The sequence below is a fragment of the Patagioenas fasciata genome, chromosome 13, assembly GCF_037038585.1.
Source record: "Patagioenas fasciata isolate bPatFas1 chromosome 13, bPatFas1.hap1, whole genome shotgun sequence".
Taxonomy (NCBI): Eukaryota; Metazoa; Chordata; class Aves; order Columbiformes; family Columbidae; genus Patagioenas; species Patagioenas fasciata.
Window position 1 is genome coordinate 13,887,205 of NC_092532.1, and position 22,845 is coordinate 13,910,049.

General features: G+C 47.8%; 2 protein-coding genes across 8 annotated transcripts; one reads left to right on the forward strand and one right to left on the reverse strand.

The window, feature by feature from the left end:
* Positions 1-348: 348 nt before the first annotated feature.
* Positions 349-7,809, reverse strand: FBXL8 (F-box and leucine rich repeat protein 8). Of its 6 annotated transcripts, none has more exons than XM_065848314.2 (4): positions 7,658-7,809; positions 6,242-6,421; positions 2,596-2,826; positions 349-2,079 (listed from the first exon to the last, which is right to left on the reverse strand). In XM_065848314.2, exons 3-4 carry the CDS (start codon positions 2,757-2,759, stop codon positions 1,104-1,106), a joined length of 1,140 nt encoding a protein of 379 aa, XP_065704386.1. In that variant the 5' UTR covers positions 2,760-2,826; positions 6,242-6,421; positions 7,658-7,809; the 3' UTR covers positions 349-1,103. The 6 variants fall into 6 exon arrangements, with proteins under 6 accessions (XP_065704386.1, XP_065704385.1, XP_071670303.1 ...); XM_065848313.2 differs by lacking the exon at positions 7,658-7,809 and adding an exon at positions 6,997-7,134 and having other exon boundaries at positions 6,242-6,434; XM_071814202.1 differs by lacking the exon at positions 7,658-7,809 and adding an exon at positions 6,997-7,085.
* TRADD (TNFRSF1A associated via death domain) lies at positions 7,158-21,920 on the forward strand. 2 transcript variants are annotated; one of them, XM_071814204.1, is made up of 5 exons: positions 7,158-7,232; positions 9,950-10,122; positions 12,707-12,984; positions 14,678-14,870; positions 15,884-21,920. In XM_071814204.1, exons 2-5 carry the CDS (start codon positions 9,981-9,983, stop codon positions 16,189-16,191), a joined length of 921 nt encoding a protein of 306 aa, XP_071670305.1. In that variant the 5' UTR covers positions 7,158-7,232; positions 9,950-9,980; the 3' UTR covers positions 16,192-21,920. The 2 variants fall into 2 exon arrangements, with proteins under 2 accessions (XP_071670305.1, XP_065704618.1); XM_065848546.2 differs by lacking the exon at positions 7,158-7,232 and adding an exon at positions 7,360-7,423.
* The last annotated feature ends 925 nt before the right edge of the window (positions 21,921-22,845 follow it).

Here is a 22,845-nt window from a genome sequence, read left to right on the forward strand (position 1 = left end):
AATGCGCAGCGTCATGCAAAGGGAACACGTGCTGTGCACCTTAGGCTGGGAGGTTCGCACGTCACCACAGTGAACCCGCCTGCCCAGCGCCTGTGGGATGCCCAGGTGCAGCAATGCCAGGTTTGCGAAGGCACCCAAATTGTTATTTTTGAATTTTCTTGTCCTAAACGTTGGCTGGCACAGATGAACATGGTTCGGCCAGACCTCAGGGCTGCACATCTTTGGCAAGATTCTGAAAAGTCCAAATTGTAAGTTGCTTTGGCTACAGATCCCATATTATTTGTCACGAGAAATGACTGGGCTCTTAGGTCAGAAGAGAAGGTGATGAAAACAGCTACACATAGAATCTAGATTAAAATATGCTTTATTATTATTATTATTATTATAATTATTATTATTATAAATGCTTTTGATAGCTCTAAGTAGGTGCTTGCAGTGTATCTTTATGCCAGAATTATTTCAACTCAGAAACCACTCTTCAAATAACATCCACCAAAATCTTTGGTACAACAGACCAACACACACATATTCTAATGCAGATGCAAGATAACTTGCATGTGAATGCAGGTATCAGATGCAAAAACTGTTAACTCTCCTGATTCTCCTAAGAAATACTAACCATGAAATGAAAGCAATGGTCTTTGCAAAAGGCATTCAAATGATGACCTGGAAATCTGCATTCCTGAGCAACAGAAAGACAAGATGGACACGGGAAGTTTCAGGCCATGTACCTTTTATTATACCTTGTCAATGTTTTTCCTTAAGTGCTTTTTCTCCTGCTTGTATTTCCTAAGAAAATTCAGCTCCTGTAATATCCTTTGAAGCTGGAAGCTACCTGACAACTGGATAATGGGTGAGCTCACCATCCCTGAAATGCCACAAGAGGAATTACCAAGGTTAGAGTGGATTTTCCATCAGGTGACCACAGTTATTAATGGCTGCAGAATGGTTGTGCATCATATGTAACAGCCAGTGCTGGCAAAACAGCATGTTCTCTGTGAGAGCAGAGGGGATTTTGCAGCGTTTTCCTTATAACCCTAAATCTTCTTTCCCTGTTCTCTTGTGGATCCCCACCATTTCCCCAGGAGGTCAGTAGGAGCTGGTCACTGAACTGTTACTGCTTTCCAGGGGTGCCGTTCCTTGGTGACCTTCAGCGTGTACCGTTTCAGAGCGGGGCAGTGCGTGAGGAACGCTTCCACCACCTCCTGGCTGACCACACAGTAGCAGTGGATCTCCACCAGATTTTTACACTGCCTGGCCAGATCTACTAGAGAGGAATTTAAGTCCTCCGAGGACGTGGTTTGCAGCGTCAGCTTCTTTAAAGTACTGCTGTAGCTCTGGGTGACAAACCTAATCTGATTTACCATGTAGTTATAGGTATTAAGTTGCAGCGTGCTCACAGGTATATTCAGCTTTAGGATTAGCGGTATTTTGCAGGCAGGGACTGTGTGATCAAACTCGAGGTCTACACAGAGTTGAGGATGCTTTTGACTTACAGCAGCCCAGAGCTCTTCTGAGATGACTGGTATATATTTGTCCAGGCGCTCACAGAAGATGTCTAAATGGGTGAAAGCTGCTCTTTCAGGCTTGAGCAGTTCCTGAAATACATCGTCAGACAAACTGGCGTAGTAAACCCCCAAGGCTGAGAGTTTGGGACACGCTCTGAGAACTTTCCTAATAGTGTCTGGTGCCACATTGCAAACCAGGGTGCGGTTGTTGATGAACAAACTGTGCAAGTTTGGGTTGGCGGTAGCTAAGAGTTCAACAAGCTCACCATCAAGAGTGAAGGGCATTTGTCGAAAATCAATATGCTGAAGGTCTATCTGGTTTTCAGTGTCACATATATTCCGTATGCTCTGTAGGATGTCCTGGCCAGAGTAGAAATAGGGGTTCTCCCCGTGGCACACAATGCACAACTGCTGCAGTTTGTGGTTCTGTTTTGCCAGCACATCCAAGATGCGTGTCACATTCTCTCTGTTGACCTTCTTGGACTGGTCAAACACAATCTTCAGGTGTTTGATTTGGCTGAGGAACTGGAGCAGGCTCTGCAGCATGCCTTCCTCATCCTCCGAATCACAGCTGGAAGGGTAAAACACACTCTTAGTCACTGTGAAAGCTGAGCTGAGCAAGCACAGAGCAGATACTCTCCTTTACTGGTGTTTTTACAAACATCAACAGGTACCCTAGATGCTTCTCACTTGATGTCTGGAGAGTCACTATAAGGCCAAACACTGAAGGAGTTGGGAGGTGAGAAAAGTCAGTCCTCAGAAAGACACATCAGAGAAATGTGTCATGATGATGCTGACTAGTAACTGTCTCCTGCCATTTTCAAACAGCAACTTAGAGCACCATACTGTAATACTTCCTGTAAAACCCAAATCATCATCAGCAATTAAAAAAACCCAGTATATAACACAATTTTCTTTTATTATATAAAAAGGTGCTAGTCATGTAAGATGATATCACACTCATAAATCAAAATGAATGTCAATAATATCATAGTAGAGTGGTGTAAGTGTTTGGCAGGCACTGGAAACATAATGATCTTGTTACACCTGCAGAGATGATTGGACATTAGAAACCTGCTCCTCTTACCTGATCTCTGTGAAATGCCAAACAGAGCTCGAAGAAACAGCTGTAGCCCACTGCCTGCACACCTGGGAGACTGTGTATCTATCTCGAAGAGAAAGATAATAGAAAATTTGGATGAGGATTTCTTCTGGGATGTAATTCCACAGTTCTGGAACCGGAGCAGGCATTTTGCCAATTCAGGCAGATTTAAAAATGGGAAAAACTTCCAAAACTGCACTTACTTCTCAAAAGTCCCTGTAAAGAGAAAGGGGGGGGGAAAGACATACATATTAGGAGTTATTTCACAAATCAAACCAATGCAACTGGGTCACAAAGAAGGTTAATATTTTTTCTCAAACATGAAATTTCAACAAATTTTGAAATGCAACATAAAAATGAGGAAAATCTGTTGGCCAATTTTTTTGCACTTTTTTTTTTTCCAATCAATCCAGAGAAGCTGCATGGTACTTTTCAAGAGTTAAAGATGTCAGATCAAAGCGGGGGGGGGGGGGGGGAAGGGGGGGCAGAAAAAGTCTTTTTCCTGCAGTGAGGTTTCACTACTCTGAGAAATAAAAATGCAAGGGAATGTTCTAGCACCGCTGCACTGGTATTCAAAAAGCTGAGACAGATTTCTCAAACTGGGCAGGGGGGAACCTCTTTGCAAGCAGGAGCTCTGTACAGAAAACAGCCTCACATACCCATTTTTTACTGATAGTGAGAGAAGGCCTACAGTATTATAGAACCGGTAGTTTAATTAGAGTGGTCCTTCTCTATGATAATATGGGGCAGTTTGAAAAAAAAACCCAACATTTTATTACGGTGACTTCAGCATTTATACATGTCTGACACAGAAATGGAAACTATATTTTAATTACCCTTCCATGTGAACTATAATGCAAAAGAATAAGCACCCGAGAAGGCTGAGGTTCATAGCATCACACCATTACTGAGCTTTTTCATTCACCTTCTTGCAAAATGTGTGGTACGCACCTTCTTGATTTCTGCACAAATAAAACTATCAGCATGATAGATTTTTTTCAACCCTCTCATAAACAAGTGAGGGATTTTTAATTGCAAACTTTCCCCTTCTCAGGTTGGCACTGGAGCATGGGCCAATTCTCCCAGTCTCCCTCTGAATTTCCTGGCATGCCCTCACGCCCCCTGGAGTCACAGCGTTATCCCAGCATCGCAGGTTTCATTTAAATGAAAACCTGCACTTCTAGATATCCTCGAAACAGGGTAAGAGTTGAAAAACATGAAGCAAGTGCAGAACAGTGATGCAAAAAGCATAATGCAGAGAGCAACACAATTGCGCATTTTTCTAGAATATGCTGCTTTGAAGTGTGACTCATTATTTTGAGTGTGAGGTGGCAGTAGCATAGCAGCTATACTATCTTATCTACCATCGTATCGGCAACAACCCCCTTTCCACCCACTGCCAAGCGATACCGTCCTGCTTCCTTCCTGGGAACTCACTATTTTCTCTGACAACCACTTTGACAGCTTGGACTCTGCTCTTCTACTTTTTTTAATAGCTGCTTTTACTACCATATTCTATAATAATACACATTTGTCAAAATGTTAAACTGCTCTTTGCCATACGTGAAATCTTATGTGTTCAGCTCCTTTCGTTTTCATTATATTTTTCATTAAAATACAAGCCCTTGGAGTCATGTGAAAAGGACCTTGAGTCTTTCAGAAAGTAAGAGTGCATTTCTAGCTGTGGTGATTGCTTAGAAAAGCTTAAAAACGTGGCCTGAGAGCAGAAAGGCAGGGAAAATTATCAGTGTTACTTTAAGTAATTGCATGGTTTTGAGTCAGCAAGAAGCACGCTCGGGCTTTGGCCCACCTCAGGTGCCTGCCCCAGTGCGGACAGCCGGGTTTGGATAGCCGGGTTCGGATCGGCTGTTATGAGCCATCGAGGATCTCCATGATGTATTAACCAGACGATGGAGGAGCTGCCGGGTGCTGTGCTGAGCTGTCAGCTCTCGGCAGAGCAGGCCCCAGGCAGCCAGAACAGGGAGCGAGCAGCCGTGGCCCCAGCAGGAACAGGCGGTGCCAAACCCGGGCCAGACGCCCAACGCGCCCGGGCCAACTGCCTCTTGCCCCAGCCTGGGGACCCCCAGCCGTGGCAGCCCGGGGAGGGGCCCAGCGTTACCTCTCGGAGCAGAGCCTCTCGTCCTCCGCGCTCCCCTGGCTGCGGCTCCCAGTGCGGACTGTGCACCAGAGGGAGGAGCGGAGGAGGAGAGGCGGAAAAATAGCAGCAGAGCTGTGGAAAACAGCAGCTGAGAGTGAGGCGCCTTTCCTGCCCGCGGTGGGAGCCGGGATGCTGCGCTCTCCTGTATGGGAAGGCACAGATTAATATAATAGCTCTGTCATCCTCCTCCCTCACCGCCTGTCCCCCCCCCTGTTACCCAACACCCCGCTTCCCTACGGGCAAGGCTTGGGGGGAGCACAGGGCTCCAGAGCCCATTCTCTCCCCAACCACACACACCATTGAATCCCAACACACAAAATCTTGTGCTGGATGAGCCGCTCTGAGCCACCGCCTCTCCGCTCACCAGCATCTTTACTTCCCGAGTGGGAAACAAGAGGGTGAAACTCCAAGTGCTTATCAAGCACTTTGATTTCCCCACACGGGAACCTCCCTGAAAGCACAAACTCAGCAAGCATTAGCAGAAGAGAAACTCGGGTCTCAGCTACCCTTTCCTTTTTTACCCCTGCAATATACAGCAAACAGCTAGCTTCCAGTAGAAAATGTTAACAGGACATGTGTGGTTGATGGTCCCTGTTGTTCCTGCCTGGCTCTGGGAATCAGCACTGCCTCAGGCTTGTTGTTTTATACAGGAAGGTTGGGATGTCTGGTCTTTTTAACCCCGTTAACTGTTAAATGCATGAACTCATGAGCTTCTTCTTGAACTGTCAGCAGGTAAATGCCTGGTTTTCAGAAGCTCTGGCACCACCAGGCTACTGACCCTGAAGGTCTCCTGGATGTGGCCCAGACCCTCCAAAGGAGAGCACCCAAGAGTCCCAGCCTGGATTAACCCCTTCAGGGATTTATTCAATTATGCTTTTCCTTTGGCAAAAAAAATAGTTTATATTATCAAAATACTGTGGTTGTAAAATACCATTAAATATATAGCCATCTTTATATATGTATATGTAATTTTTTAATAATGTTTTTCACTTTTGTTTGAAGTTTAGCTCCCCAGAGAGTTGGCACAAACTGACTGCCAAGCCAGAGCGATGGTCACTAGCACGTGGCCACAAACTCTGGACCCAAGCCCATGCCAGCTTCTCACCAGCTGGGAACAACCATGGGAGCTGCTGTTACCCCTCTGCTTGTGGTAGGATAAATGCAGCCTGGGCAGGAGGCTGCTACTCAAGGTTGAGTGATGGAGACCCAAATGCAGCTCCTCACTTTGCTTGTCACAAAACCTCTCATGTACTTAAGAAAAGCTGCTTTATTCTCTCTACCTGTCCATTCAGCTTGTCAGAGGAGTACAGGGGAGTTAACAGCCTCATCTCTCTCAGAAAGAGGTGGAAGATCATCCAGGAATCACTGCAGGAAGGACTAAACCAGAACGCCTAGCAGAATTCAGCAGCTCTACTGACACCACCATCTTACCCCTCCTGTAGGAGACGCGAGGCCCAGCCCAGGTGTCCTCACCTGTTCACCGTGCTCAGTATCACGCTGCTCTGCTCTTGCTAAGCAAAGTCCCAGAGGTCTCCTCCACCAGCACTGCTCTCACAAATGGTGTCTGACTCCCTGCTCATTTATATTGGGAGCTTTCCTCCTTCGCTCACTGCACTCTTGGATGGCAATGATCGTCAAACCTGATGGATTTGCCTGGAGAAAGAAACTACATCATTAACATAGTATCATAGAATAGTTCGGGTTGGAAGGGAAATGTCATCTAGTTCAATTCCCCTGCCATGAGCAGGGACATCTTCAACTAGATGAAGTTGCTCAGAGCCCAGTTCACTCTTGGATGTCTCCAGGGATGGGGCATCCACCACCTCTCTGGGCAACCCTCTTCCCTCCTGAGAAAACAGACTCCCCTGGATGCTGTTACAGAAGCTGCGGTTACTGCGTTCCACAATCAACTTATCCTGGGAAACCCTTTCATAATGAGCTCCAGGGAAGGGAGGGTGTAAGATCTGAACTTCCTCCACTGTTCAGCAATTATTAACCCAAACAATCTTCATTTTCACCCTTATTAGCAGCGTCATGGGGCAAAGCTGAGGAGTGCCGGCAGTGACCCACCAGCTTTGCGGTGCCATCATCCACAAGCTACGCAGGGGGTTCAAGCAACCCCGCTTTCCTCCATCCCTACCAGATAGGGATGCACAGCAGTCCCAGCCGGTGGGCAGCTCTTCAGGTTTCCAAACAGAATAATTTCTGACCATCTTACATATCCTCACCTACACGAGCGACCAAGTGACTGAAGCTGTGTGGGCGTTCAGCTGCCGCCGGAGCCACCAGCCGGGTTGTGGTGCAGAGACCTGGAGGTGTCAAGGCGCGGCAAGAACCGCTCAGACCTCAGCAAGCAGCATTTTCTGCTGGCCTTGCCGCTGGTTTTGATGTGAGTAACGTGGGCTGAAATCCAGCTCTGGGGTGGATTTTGGTGGCAGCATGAGAAAAACAGAAGACATTCATGGTAAGCAGAAGACCCCTGGCATTCCAATGGTTGTTTTGTTTTGTTCTGTTGCTTTTCCGTTACCCCCTTCGCCCGCACACGGCCCGGTTTCCCTAGCGGGGCCCGCCCGGCCCGTCCCGGCGGAGCAGCGGGCGGTGCCGCGCAGAGGCGGAAGCGGCGGCGCCGAGGCCGGGCGGCGGCGGTGGCAGAAGGTAAAAGCCGCCCGGAGCCGCTGGAGGGGCCCGGGGCTGCCGGGGCGGGGGACGGGGGGCGCGCGAAAGCCGCGGGGCGTCGGGCCCTGCGGGCGTCGGGGGCCGCGGGCCGTGCCGGGCGCGGTCGGGCTGGCGGGGCGCTCCCCGGCCCCCCCCGCGGTGCTGCCCCGTTCGCTGGACGGCGGTGCCGGGACAGGTCCGCAGGCAACGGTGTTTGAGCCAGTGGGGACATACCGGCAGCGGGGAGAAGGTGGTGCCCAGGGCTAGTGGCTGCTGCGGCCTCGCCGCCCCAGCTCTCCTGTAAAATAGAGTCCCCTCCCAGTTAGTCTGTTACAGGAAGGCAGCCGCCTGACGTTGAGAGTGGTGAAACACTGGCCCGGGATGCCCAGAGAGGTGGTGGATGCCCCATCCCTGGAGACATCCCAGGCCACGCTGGACAGGGCTCTGAGCAACATGGCAGGGGTGGCACTGGATGAGCTTTGAAAGTCCCTTCCAACTCAATATTCTATTCTATTCTATTCTATTCTATTCTATTCTATTCTATTCTATTCTATTCTATTCCATTCCATTCCATTCCATTCCATTCCATTCCATTCTATAGGCAGCACTTACTGTGGGCTGGAAAACTTGCTGTGATAACACCAGAGTGGCACAACAGCAAAGGGCTCCTTACCTGAGTTTTTGCAAGCCTGGTGTAAATTTCCAGACTCCCCAGCACTGCTGAGTCAAACCAGGCAGTTGCTGAGGAGCAAGAGCATGGTCTGTGTGGGGAGGGGGTGCAGGGGCAGCAGGATCTGTGCTGCTGTGACAGGACCAGGATGAAACAGGATCCTTGTATTTCATGTGCCTCTGGGCTGGTAGGGAGCTCTCTGGCATTTGCACTGCAAAAGATAATTTTTTCTGTGTGTTAAATCTTTTAAATATTCCACATCTGTAGTTTCCTAAGATGTTACTCAGTTTTCTGTTACCCTTCTGCGAAATGCTAGGAGATGGGTGCCCAGATCCCAAACTTCATGGTGTTTGGAGGCTCAGACCAGACCTGGGCTTTGCAGCAGCAACACATCCTCCTTTTCTTTATGAGATGCTTTTCTAAAAGGCCTGTGTGACATGGGAATTCCTGGCCTGGAAACACTCAGCATCCCGCAGGCACTCCTGGAACTCCTGAATTTCCTTTTGAATTTTAAGATTCACTGGTTATTTCCTGTATTTTCTGAACAAGCAAAAGGCTCCATGCTTGGGACAGTTTAAGGATATAGTAAGGAAACAGAGTGAGCCATACATCCCAGTGCTCTGTTTGACGTGCTACACGGGATGGAAATGGTTCCCAGCCCCAGCTACCACCTGGAGGACAGCCTGTCCATGGGAGGTCAGCCTCAGTCTGGCAGCCCCTAGTGACAAAAGACCTTCACACCCACAAGCTAAAGGACATCTGAGGAGAAGGGACAGTGATGTAGCCAGCAGTTATACTGTCAGGCCAGTGCTTGGCAGCCAAGGGAAGGCTGTTGGGATTGAGCAACAGGGCAGAAAGCAGGAAGGAAGGGATGTCTGCAGGGAAGCAACTGATCATGGGACAGAGGTGCAAGCAAGCCGTCAGAGAGAGGGGGAAGGACTTGGGGCCAGGACTGAGCCAGTAGCCCCAGACTACTTGTCACCATGATGGGATGGCAGGGCTAGCTCTGAGCGCTGCTCTCTATGGCTTCAGGGGACTTGCAGTGACCAGCTTGTGGACGTGCTGTGTGTATGCACCAGGAAGGAGAGGTGGCCATGCCTGTCTCTGGGCTGTCAGAGAAGTGCTCTCCAGCTGTTGCACCTCAATCTGGCATTGTCCAATCTAGTAGTTTTTCCATTCCAGGTATCCCTATTAGCCTGGGAGGTGGTGTGGTTTGTCTTTGCGTTGGGAGCAGAGTCGGGTGCGGCTGCATTCGACGGGTTGCATTAGCTGTCCAGCGAGGAACAGGCGTGATGAGAATGTAGAGATGGATGTGCCATCTTCTAGGTGCATTGCTGCAAGAGGTGAACAGAATAATGAATGAGCAAAGAGATAGCCCAGAGTGTCCTGCTGCATGAGCCCTGGACTCTGCAACATGTCCTTTAGTGAGGACAATCAGGGGACCAGGACCTTGGGCAAAATGCCTCTGCCTGCAACAAGGCTTCAGTCTGTGTGAACGTGCCAGAACAAGGGCTGCTGAGTGCTCCCTGGGGCGCCCCATTATGAGTCTTGGCTTGGCTGTCAGAGGCACAAGGACTCAAACTCTTTGCTTCAGAGTCTCTTTAAACTGTAAAATTAATGGACTCTGCTGGAAAACTAAAGCAGAGCTTTGTAAGTTGCTGAGTCTTGAGGTTATCACGTCCCACTGTGCAGTGCTTTACAGAATAACTAAACTCCTTAATGGTTACACTTGCTTTAACAACTCACCACCTCGTCTAGGAAATAGGGATAAATCCCCATAATCCCATCATGCTTGTGCTTAATGGTTGCTCTGAACACTCACCTGGCATCAGGCCATTTTCCCTCTGGTCTCTCAGCTCACCTGTGTGATTTCGCGGAGTGCTGAAAATGGCAGGCAGCTGCGCTCCTTGGATCGGCAGTGCTTATCTCTTCCTCCAGTCCACGTCCAAGACCATCGTTCTGCCATCTCTCTACGAAAGCTCCCAGAAGAAACCTAGCGTGTTCAAGGCGCTGACGCTGGCATTAACAGGTACCCATCCTCTCTGATATCTTGGCACACTGTCTCATCTCTTCGTGCAAAGCCATGCCTTTCTTTAACCTCACATTCCTGGGTAAGGAAAGCTGGTGCTCACTGTGTTTAGGAAAGACAGTAAAGTAGAGCAAGTTCACCAGAGGTGCCCCAAGATGCTTGAGGACTGGAGCACTTGTCGTGTGAGGAGAGGCTGAGGGAGCTGGACCTGTTCAGCCTGGAGAAGAGAAGGTTTGGTGGGACATGCTAACAGCCTGCCAGTGCCTATGGGGAGGAGGAGATGGAGCCATGCTTTGCAGTGGTGCATGGGGAATGGGAGACAACTGGCATAAATTGAAACAAGAAGTAGACACCAGACATAAGGACAAACATTTTTCCAATGAGGACAGTCGAACAGTTGTCCAGAGTGAGTGTGTATTCTGCATCCTTGGCAGTTTTCAAAACAGGATTGGATAAAGCCCTGAGCAACTTGGTCTGACCTCAGAGCTGACCCTGCTTTGCATAGGAGGTTGGGCTCGAGACTTCCTGGGCTTCCTTCCAACCTGAACTTTCCTACGAGTTATCATCCTTTATGAATGTTTGTTTAAACCCATTTACGTAAGAGGGGAAGATACTGCAATTGCTATGAAAGAAGATTTAATTTCTGTCTTTATACCACCACAGAAACATGATTTCTACTTTGAGAAGCCGATTTTTAAAATGAGTGATAGTCAGTGTAAATTCTTTTCTGATATGAACAGGCATAACTACATTAGCTTCAACTGTATTTAACAGTATTCATATCAGAAAAAGACTTGAGATGCAAATGGCTTTAAAACTGTGTTTGTCTACCCGACTTCGCACCAGTCTGACTGCAGAATAATAGTAATTTGAAAAGCTTATAATATTTACCTAGAATGACTCTCATGGTATTCTTTACCTGTCATACAGCTGAACCTATATACAATGTAACTGGGCTTGTGTAACTATGCTGTAATTTCTTCTGGTAATCATCAGTCTAACGAAGTCAGCTAGCTTATCCATCACAGGCCTGCTCATCTTGCAGCTCAATCCAAAGATGTCAAGCAGCAGGAAGCCCAACACAGTTGTCCAGTTAGGCTCGATTTATGCGTGCTTTGTGTCACTGGAATGTGAATCCGCTCACGCATTTAAAGGAAAGCCCACAAAACCACTAAATCCTACCATGCTTATTCAGACCTAAAAAGGACATGAAATCTGAAGCCGTCTGAAGTTCCGTGAAGAAATGTGTGCAAAGTCCTCTCTTCTGAGGTAGCTATAAAGCTGTGTCCTACTCCAGCCTGTGTGCAGACATTAACAAGCTTGTGTAGCTTTTCCTTCCCCAGCCCTTCTACCTTCTTAAGGAACCTCTTGTTTTTAACCAGCACTCACAAAAAATGAAGCATGAAGGAAGCAATAAAGATACTTTTCTTGTCAGCCAGGGTGAATTAAAATGCTGCTTTTAGGTACCTAGCCCCCTGTCCCAGTTACACATCTGGTCCCAACTAGACTTTCTGATGCAGCCAGGGCTCAGTGAACCCTGTAAGGCCACTGTTAGATCACATACTTCTAAATGCCAGGTCACCTGTCCTGCCTAATGTGGAGCACACAAGTCTGCTTTGCTTTAGGATTCTTGGGATGTCTAAATAATGCGTGGTTTAGAAATACCCGATGTGGCGCCAGTCTGAGCTGGCACCTCCATCTAGCCCTGTGAAATGACAGGCCAAGAGGTTAATTTGGGTCTGGAAGCAGTACAGTGAGCCTCCCACAGGCCTCTGCTGCAAAAACGAGAAAAACACATATTCTAAACTGTCATCATCAGCATATAAAATCCCTGTGGAGACAAGGTCGATGTGCACAGCTAATCAAAATTAAATTTTGCTGGGAGGAGGAAGAATGAAAGCCCGACCAATTTCTGTTTTTCATGTCACTCATGCTCCCCCCACACTGACATTAGAAGGTACATCCATGACTTCTCCTTGCTTAAATTTTACCCTTAATTAATTCTCTGTGCAAAAGAGCTTAACAAGTCAAGTCCCAGTCTCAAGCATCCTCATTTTCTGTGGCCGAAACTATCATTTGCCATTTGTGAGATGTGTTGAAGGCTCTGAGCCAGCCGAAAGGTACTTCTGGGCATGAGGTGGAGAGGAAACGCTGTGTCTCTTTCTGGGACCTTCATCACTGCTTAAAAGTCCAGTCCCAAGGACTGAAGTCTGACTGAGCACTGAGCTGAACTATACACTTTCATCTGTAAAACCTCCCTGTGCTATTGGTTTAGTGTAGCCATTTCTGTCCTGGAAATGGAACCTCAAACTTAAAGCCTCCACCACTAAACCATGTTAGAATAACTACCTGGGCTGTAGTACCATATGGCTTCCATATTTCACGAGGATTGATGATGGCAGGGCAGCAAAAACTTAATCCTTTCCTCTTGGTTTTACATACAGGTTTTTTGTCCCAGAGGACTTTATCAGAGAGAGAAGAGAATTCAAAAGCCGCTCCATTGCAGGCTTAGTGGTGGATGGGAGTGGGTCTGGGTTGTCTGTCTCATACCTGGATAGTGACTCTGCTCACTTCTCCCTGCCAGACTCCACCGGCAGCATGAATAGTGTGGAAATACTCAAAGTGCACTGCAGCCACCCGCACCTGATCGTCCAGCTCAAGTTCCTCAAGCAGGAGAACTGCCGCCAGTTCCTGCGGAGTTACCGGGAAGGAGCGCTCCAGAAGTCCCTCCAGAATCACCTCCAGCTCTCTTTGGCCACGACCACAGTGCCTCTTGAAACGGAGCTGAAGGCTGGCAACGAGAACCTCGACAAGATGCTGAAGGATGAGGATCGCTGCCTGGAGTGCATCTACAGAGAAAAGGTGAATGAGAGAGGGAGAGGGCTGGGCAGCAATGAGGAGCGGTAGCATGGAAGGTGGGTGCAAATCTGGCTCTGCTGCAGAATGCTGGGTTGTTGACTTCTCCATCCTTCAGTTCTCAACCATCATATGGAGAAACAGCTCTGCCCTTGCCCACAGAAGAGCTGTGCACTTTTCTGGAAGGGCAATAGAGTTACCTAAAGCAGCCTACAGAGATTCTGCTAAATCACTATGATTTCTCTGTATAACAATTAGTATGAGTGTTACCACTGCCGAGAGGAGGAATTATAGAAGGTGCAGTAGAGTTGAGGTGTTCCTCAACACACCTGTGAGGCAGGGAGAGAGGACAGCAGTCCTGTGTGGAACCATTGCTGCTCAGCATCTTCCTGCCCTGTCTCGCACACCACCTCCACAGAGAGCAGCAACAGCACCTGTGCCCAGACATGAGCCTGAGTGCAACCACTGCACATTATACCAACGATGTGTGACAGGGTGGGGACACGCAGCATCTGCTGCCAGTGGGAGCAGGCGGCCCTTCTGAAGGCAAAGTCTCTCAGGGGTTATACCTAGTGTCTAATTCATCACACACTTTGGCACTGGCATTCTAACCCTGCTAGCAAGAACAGGGAGATCTTTTCATCTCACCACAAAACCAAAGCATTTGACATGACTAAACTCATTGCCTTTCTCTCCTCTTTCATTCCACCTGGAACTAGCAATACCTTATAGCTCTGGCTCCCTCTAGATAGTCCTGAGAAACAGATAGCAACCATCTACTCAGGAAGATTAGGCACAAGAGCATCTATTGCCGGATTGCTTTTCTGCAAGCACAGAGAATGAAATGCAAGCCTTACAGCCCTGGACCAAACAACATGTGATATCCCATGCCCAGTCAACTTCTGCTTGCTGCTCCCTCCGTCTGCTGAACTAGCTGACTGGACAACAGAGATGGGCTTAGTTCCCCAAAACTGACTCAGTCTGACCTCTGCTTGACAGTGCAACAGTCAGAGAGGTGACATTGGGCACAACCACCAGTGCCCAGGGACTTGGTCCCAGCCTGCTGAATGTAAGCTAAACACTGGACTGAGTCAGAGCACTTGCCAGGTTTGAGGCTTCACATGTGTTTTGTCTTTTTTACTCCTTTTCTTATTACCTGCTTTTTGGAGGTCAGACTAGTTTTCTCTTGGTTAGTGAGAAAAAATGCCTTGGGGAGGATCCAAAAATCGCAAAACTTAGGGAAAGAAGGGCCAGAGAAAGAGAGAAGGGGGGTAGCAGGAGCTGCCTGCTTTGGTGGCCATGAGCTGTTGGATCAAGTCACCCCATTCTGTGGGTCTGACCCTCATGTGGAGCAAGTCAGAGAAGCCACACAGTGCACGTGAATTCTTGCAGAGGGCTGCTGAAAGTAAACATGGACTAGTAGCAGTTTTGTGCAACTTGTAAGCACTCACTGGTGCACGTGAGAAACCCAGGACGGGGAGTTTGCCTGTTTCATACCACATTACAGATTCGTATTCACAGATTTACCGCCAGAACTCCATTAGACTATCTCATTTGATCAGTTTACAGCTTAGGCTATAGTTATTCTCATTGCTCTTCTCTCAACACCATCATGTTTAGCTGCACCTTCCAGCTGAGCATCTACAGCTTTGTGAGAAGGTGAAGCTGTCAGGAATCACTGATGCTGTTTGCGTTACAGCCTGACCGCCTGCGGGACGAAGAAATCACAGAGCTGGAGGAATGCCTCAAGAGCCTGATTGTCCACGAGGGCATCAACAACAACGTTGCTGTAAAAGACTGCGCATCTCTGAACTCCCCATCTCTACCTCTTCCTTCTCCAGGCAGCTCCCTTTCCCCACAAGTCACCTTCATCTTTCAGGGACAACAGTTCGGTGAGTAGCTGGAACTGACCAAGAGAGCCCTTGGTCCTCCTTGCCTCAAAACCTGAAAGGGAAGGTTAACGTGACTACATATTGGGGTCTACCTCAGATAAATCAAGGATTTCTCAGCATTCTGTAAGGAAGGAGTTATAATTGTCCTAGGATACTGCCGAACTGCCTCAGATCAGGCCTCAACTTGTTTCCTTTCTCGGGTGGCACAAAACCAGATGCTCGAGAGCCTGTGTCATTTCCATGTTCCTCACATATTAAAACTTCTTAATACCAAAAGGAAGAATACAGAGTAGTTTTCTCTTCCTTTGTGTAATTTGGTTGAGATTAGTTCAGAGCAGAGGTTGGATCGGACTGGGAAGGTTACTGCGGATGCCATCAGTCCTGCTTTCCACCAGGACTGATTTTTCCAGGCTCCCTGCAGCACAGTGGCTTTCTCTGCCATCTGTCCCCTACAAAGAGCTTTGAGACAGTCTCACTTTGCAATTTTAGCTTGACATCAGCTAGGTCATTTCTGAGTGTGCTTAAGCCATGTATACAGTCTTCAGTGCTAAAGAGCCAAGGAGAGAGGACTCCTGTCTGTGTTTCAGTATTTTGAGGATGCTTAGGTAGGGAATAGGCAACTTGGTCAGAAGTTGTTTTTGAAAGGCTGAAACAAATAAAAAGGATGACCATGAGGGAAAAAATAATAATAAAAAAGGCTTGCAGGGTGGGGGGCAAGCCCAGATACTCTGGTGTGGTGGGAGGATTTCAGAGCTGTGTGTACAGCACCTGCCCATGGTGGGACAGTCCTTTAGCTTCACTGCTCTTGCACTTCTGCTCCAAACTCATGGTCCTGCTCTGGTGGTAAAGCACCGGAGGACAAGCAGACCAGCTCTACAGCAGTTTAATGATGTGCTGTGGACCCTAAACAGATTCCCTGATCCACAGAATAACGAGCAAACCTTGTATTGGCTCACGCTGCATCACGGCAGCCACAAAACCCCCGTGTTTTACCTGCCCTCTCTCCCTTTCAGCCAACAGAACGCTCACCCCAGATGACCACCAGAAATTCGCCAAGCTCGTGTCCAAGAAATGGAAGCAAGTGGGTCGCTCTTTGCAGAAGAACTGCCGGGCCCTGCGTGATCCTGTCATTGATAACCTGGCCCTCGAATATGACCGAGAGGGACTATATGAACAAGCCTATCAGATGCTTCTCAGATTTATCCAGTCGGAGGGGAAGAAGGCCACAATAGCGCGGCTGATTGCAGCCCTGGAAGAAAATAGTCTCATCAGCTTGGCTGAGGAGCTCTTGGGCCTCCATTCCAACGAGGACTGCTCCTAGAACGCGAAGGGCAGTGGCATTGCTAAGGGCTTTCTTGCTTTAGCTAGTGTGTGAGACTGCTGCCAGCATCTGGGAATGGAAAGTCCTGAGAATCACTGCTGGTTTCCGTGTAGATGGGAATGCCAAGGGGAGAGGTTCTGCGCTTGCAGAAGCCAACACAGACCTGCGACGTTCCTGATATTGTTCTGTTGCCAGACGTCAACGTTACTTTCCCAGGAACTGGCGAGAGAGGCTTTCACCCTGACTTCTTTCAGGACTGAAATGCCCCAGGGAAGCAGCCAGACAGTCATAGAGCCATAGGGGAGGGTGGGGGAGAGGAGGAAAGCAAGGAAGGCGTCTTGGAGAATTTCTCTGGGAAGCAGATGCTGCCAGTGTTTCTCAAACTGTGGCCCAGGGCCATCACCTGCAGACCTGCAGTATATATTTTTATATTGATGACATTTAAGCCCTCAGGCATGACATCAAGCAAAGGCAGAGGGGAAATTAAGGAAAAGTCAGTTTTATATTATTTTCCTTCATTCTTCAAATGAGGAACATCTGTGGCAAGTGCCTCTGTCCTGCCCTGCCCTAGGATAGCTCCTTCCCACCTCTCACCAACTGAAAGTTTCCCTTTTACCTGGGACAGTCACAATCCTCCACAGAGCACAAGGTTGCTGCTGTAGAACCAGTTCCACGCACTGAACAAGCAATATGGACAAACACAAATTCAGAGAATGATTCCCAGCTTTTTCTGGACCATGGTGGGCAACAGTATATTGACTACATGGCGCTTAGCTCTTTCCCACCAACCCCAGGGAGCCTGCATCTGTGGAAAGCAAAACACAGTGCTGGAAGGAAAAGAAACAGTCTCCTAGTCAGTGAGTTACCTGTGGAGTGCAGATTGGAATTGCTGCTCTGAGGGCTGTTGCGGCATCAAATCCCATCCTGATCCCAGCCCATGGTGCTGAGCGATCACCTGGGACCAGCCAGCTGCTAATTAGTGCCTTCGCTGTTTTCGGAACTGCATGCCGAGCCCACCAGAGGGGACAGCTCACGCCACCGTGTCTCACCAGAGTCGGGATTTGCACAGAGCCTTTGCCTGGTGGCGTTGTCACTGGGTGACAAATGGGCATTGGCTGCTGTGTCTGGATTTACCTGCCCTGATTTTTAAGGGTTAAAAATGGCTGAAAGGACAAAGCACCGAAAGCCCAGGGCTGACTCGGGCTTCCAGTTCCAGTGGGAGAAGCTGACTTTCCTGGTGTGGTTGATGCAGGCTGCAACAGAGCAGAGTTTACACCTTTGCCTGTAACAAAGCAACAAGTATCTCACATGACACAGGTCCCGTGAAGCACAACAGCAGCTTGATTACCTTTGACACGTTCCCTATGCTTTCCTGATACATTGTTTACTTCCTTTTTCGTTAATTCTATCCCTCTTTGCCCTTCCTTTCTATGGGAATAGCCAGTGGGCCTTATTTCTGATGCAGAGGGCAGCTCTGCCAGCACTTGTAAAACCCATGTGTGCACAGAAGTGTTGGGCCACTGGCTGTCATGGTAGGACCGGCTTTCAGACAGGCAAGCCCTGATGGCCTTTTAAACCAGAACTCCCCTCTTAATTCTTCCTTGAGTCAAAGCTGTAGTTCGGTAAGGAGGGACGCAACATGAGATTCAGTTTTGGGCTCAGGACCGAGCTCCTGGGGCTGGTGCCACTACCTTGGGTTCTGCCAAAACACATGCCATGAGCATCAGGTACCTGAAGGCCCAAATGAGGATTTTGGTGATCAGCTTCTCCCCAGCTGGGGTCCACACGCCTCAAATGTGCTGAGCGTCACGTTCCGCAGCATAAGCCTGTGGAACCTGGCTTCCTTCTGTAGCTTTTTAATCCCCAAAGTTATGTACACAGTGTGGAAAGGAAATGGAGGGGTCAAAGATGGGGACAATGTTGTCAGGGTGTGAGTGAATCTGTTGCTGTCTTGCCCTTTGTTTCAGAGGAAGCAGAATTTCATGCAGGCACCATCTCTACAAAGGCTGTGGCTCCATGACCTGTTATTAAGCCATTCTGTGTCACTGCTCTTGCAGTCTCATCTCCCCCCTTCCTGCTCAATGTCCTACCCTCTCACAGTAGTACCAGTGCTCTTCCCTAAATTAAGCAATTATCTCTCTGACAGTTTTGCTTTTGGGAGCAGCATGGTGATGCTGATCTTAGTTAGTTTAGGCAGCTGTGGAACCATACCTCAAAGCATTTACCTTTCCTGCCAGATCCCAACTAGGAAACGGTGTTTGGCAGCAACCCACCTGACAAATGGTATTGAAAACAAAACGAAAAACAAAACGAAACAAAACAAAACAAACAGAACTACATCAGAAGCTTGAAAATTACTTTAACAGCAAGAGGGTTTGCTCTTGACTTTGCAAAAAAGACTTTAGTAAACAAGGTGATATGCATAGCCTGCTGTCCCATTTCTAATGAATATTTCCAAGCTCTCAGACTAGCTATTCACATGCACAACTTTCATATACAGTTATAAGGCAGCCACTGAATAGTGAGAGCTGCTGGCTTTTATAGCATCTGTTAATGCTCAAAATCAGAAAGGCTTGTTATTCAGCATCCACTTCAAATCCAAAAAAACTTTTTGCTGCTATTACTGTATTACAGAGGACTAAGCATGAATGCTTTTTTTCTTAATGCAAACCTTGTGCATTTTATTCCTCTGCCAGCAATTGGCATATGTGTTTCCTCTTACTCACAGATTCCTTCTCAAAAGTGCCATTAAGTGCTGGAGCTCCTGGCAAACTTTCTGGAATATCATCATCTTTAACAGCATTCACAGGTGCCTTCATTGCAGAGACTCAAAGAAAAAGGGTTTTCCAGTGATATTCCATGGTGGAATTGTGTTGGGCAATTGTGTGATTAACTGGATTGAGTACACAACGTCATTTGCATTGATTTGGCAGTTGACTGGGGCTAGACTATGAATTTACTCCTGTTTTATGCAGAAGATTTTACAGCAGTTTTATACTGGTGTGCAAAGACAAGGGAACTCACATGTAAAGAAGCAGCACTCACAAAGGAAAAACAACATTAGCAGAGATTTGTTGAAGAACTTAGAGGTGTGTATTTGCCTGGAATGGTAATATAATGCGTAGAACTGAAGAAAGAGCTGGATGTTGGGGGTTCTTGCTGGTACCCCAGAAACTCAGCACTATGTACCAGACCAAGGGCTACAATTGTATAATCACAGGATAGTTTGGGTTGGAAGGGACCTTCCAAGCTCATCCAGTCCCACCCCTGCCATGAGCAGGGACATCTTCACCAGCTCAGGTTGCTCAGAGCCCCGTCCAGCCTGGCCTGGGAGTCTCCAGGGATGGGGCATCCACCACCTCTCTGGGCAACCTGGGACAGTGTTTCACCACCCTCGGTGTAAAACAATGAGTGACTGCCTGGCTGTCACGCCGTTGGAAGAGGAGCGTGTTGGTGCTTTCTTCCTTGCCTGTGCAAAGTTAGTTGCACAGATACTGCACCTACTCAGATGCCAGACACGCAAGCGACACTCCCTTACTACTATTTATACCAATTAGCTCATGTCTAGTGAAGGAGATAAGCCATGGGCAGTGCTGCTGCTGTTAAATTTGGCCTTGTCCCATAACAGCTCTTCTCTATGTATGAGGTATGTCTGGAAAAAAAAGATTCCGGGGTTGTGGTGGTGATGGTTCAGAATCAAACATGCAGCAAACCGGCACACAATATTGAAAGCAAATGAAGATACCAATCAGTTGCATATAAAAAAAAAATGAAATAGACAAAGTATAAACCAAACAGCAGAAACCAGGCCAAAACACGCTCACAGGAAAGGAGCCAGGAGGGCTTTTTTGTGGTACAGATTGTTTTTGTAGTTTTAGCAATGTTTCAGATTCAAAGGAGGCTCCTTGAAGTCTGCCAGAAGGAACAAAAGATCCGTCCAAAGGAGAATTTGGCTGATTTGTTTTGGCACAGCTGAGCTGCAGTGTTTGAATGGATAATAACAAAGGGGAGAGTGCAAGTGAACATGCTCACCAGATACACTTCGATGTGATGCATCTGCCAGAAGTAAACATAGTAGTGTACCCTGGTATAAAATTGTCATGAAGGAAAATCATCAAACTGCCCTGGAGGCAGAGTCCGTGAGAGGCTGACATTAACCCTCTTGGTGCTTTTTAAAAATACACCATAGATTAATTTGTCTGCTGAAGATGATGATGGACCATCACAGCAGATAGAGAACATGCTCTCTTCTAGCAGCTTCACTTCCCAAATGCCGCAGCTGCTCACAGTGGATCAGTCTGTCAGGTGGCTCAAAAATAAGGAGAAGGTTCAGCAGTATGGATTGGAAGTGCTTAAAAATCATGAGCCAGACCTTAAAGTAATAATTAAATTATCTTTCAGATTTTCATAGCAAGTCAAATTAAAAATGACTGTCAGCTCACAGCAACACTTTCCAGGTTTCTACTTTCAGCTTCAGCCCTACCATTGAAGACCTGGATATCCAGATTATTTTTAATGCAAAACGGGGTGCTGTTCTCACAGCACGGCAGGTTATAGAGCTTTATGGAAAAGTAAAAAAAAAAGACAACCTCCAAGTCAAACAGTTTGCTGGAGTTTCATAGCTGGGAAATCTCAGAACTGCATCCATTTCAAAATTTGGGGGAAGCTGAGGCAGAAAATAGAATACACTTTGCACCACTGCCCGCCTGGACACCTTCCTGTGCGACCTCACCTAGGCGTTCCTGCTCCAGCAGGGGGATTGGACTAGATGATCTTTTGAGGTCCCTTCCAATCCCAAACATACTGTGATACTGTGTGATACTGTGAACATAAGGCCAAAAAAATCGCGTAGGCTTAGAGCTGAGGGAAACTACTTGTTCAGAGAAGACATTGGCGACCAGTGTGGACACTGCTCCAGACAAAGGTCTTTTTCTCAGTGTGAGGTAATTGTGGGGTTTTTCCTTACTGGTTGATCTTGCCATTCATGTCAAAATCTGCTTCAGCATTGAGAAGCCATCCCACTGCCTGTGTCACCGTGTGACCTCTCCTCTGTGGTGTCAAAAGGTACCTTAGAGCCAGCTCGGAGTTACACCCCAGCAGCTGCCCACAGGCTCTGAAACCAAAAGTGAGCACGCACAGCAATGAGGAGCCTCGAATTCGCTTGAACTGCTGATTTAGTTTAACGGAAAATTCAGGTATAGCCATGAACCTCTGGTATTGTGCACCTGACACTGAAGAGATACTAGAACAGGAGTCAAAAGGGTTTCTTCAGCCTGACCCACGCATTGGAGTGTGTACATGACATGGGTGAGATACACGCTTTACACCGGACAAGGGTCTGCCCGTTTGTCTGTTGTACAGAGATGAGCTCAGATGATGAGACAAATTAAGGCCTAGAATCAAAAATTACCTTTATTTTTCCTTCTCTGCGTTGAATTTTTAAGCCACTGAAGGGACTTGGCCATACATCTCTAACCGAAATCTGTAGGAGATGCGTGGTTAAGTCCCTTAGTCATCAGTGGAAAAATCCTGTGCTGACCACCTAATTCCAAATTTCCCTGGTATCAGATCTGGATCAGCCATCTACAGCTATGGACTACAATGCCATGTGAACTCAGGTCTAGGACATTCAACCTCCAAGGAACTGTGTTTTATAGAAAAAAAAAGCACTTTGGTCTATTTTTTCCTCCATTCCTTTTTATAAATAAATATATACTTTTGATGAAAAATGCCTCAGAGACTTTCATGCAGCATTTAATGCAGTGGTAAGAAAGGGATTCACTGATGTTCTGGCCATGTTGGCCATCACCAGCTCCCAGGGGAGCATCCAGCCAAAGCGTCTGGATGCACGACAGGGTCCTGCCCAAAGTCAGACGTTTCTATTGATGTGCCAAGGCTGGTGCCCCCCGCTGCGAGGTAACGGCTCTAATTTCAAGTCGAAACCAAGCTGAGCCACCACATTTGTTCCATTTCCAGTTACTGCCTTGGTGAGCCTTTTTTAGCAAAAGTGGCCCAAAAGGGGAGGTGTGTCCCAAACCTGGCACCTGGCAGAGCTCCCCATGTTTCTTTCTATGCTGCTATATATCTGGGACTCCTCTGAGGCCACAGCATTGCTGGAATGCCGAGCACCTCGCTGCTCCTGAGCTTTCTCCCAGGGCTGCCTGCCCCGCAGGTGGGGAGCCAAGGAGCTTGGACATTAAATCTCCAGCAGCTTTGCACAGGAAGCCACTGGCTGACCTGACAGCTGAACCCAGGGAAATTCCTTTTGCCACAAACTCAGAGCAGTATTTCACCGTGAATCACTTAAATCTCAGACAGCACTTGAAAAATCACAAGATCAGGCCTTCTTTATTGACCACAAAGCTGTATTCTCAACCACGTGGCTTGGTGCCTGCAGGAACACAGCGAAGGGGAGCAGGGCTCTGCCATGTGGCGGGTGGAAGGACATTTGGCACACAGCTCACTTACAGCCATGTGCCAACACACCAACCCAGGGTCAACAGGGCTGACCTACTCATGAGGGTCAATCAGATCACCGATGACACCCAAGTGGATTTTCCTTCTGAGCCGAACCCAGCCTCCATTTCCCTAATATAGAGTCATAGAATTGTTTCAGTTGGAGAGACCCTCAGGATCACGGAGTCCAACCATGAC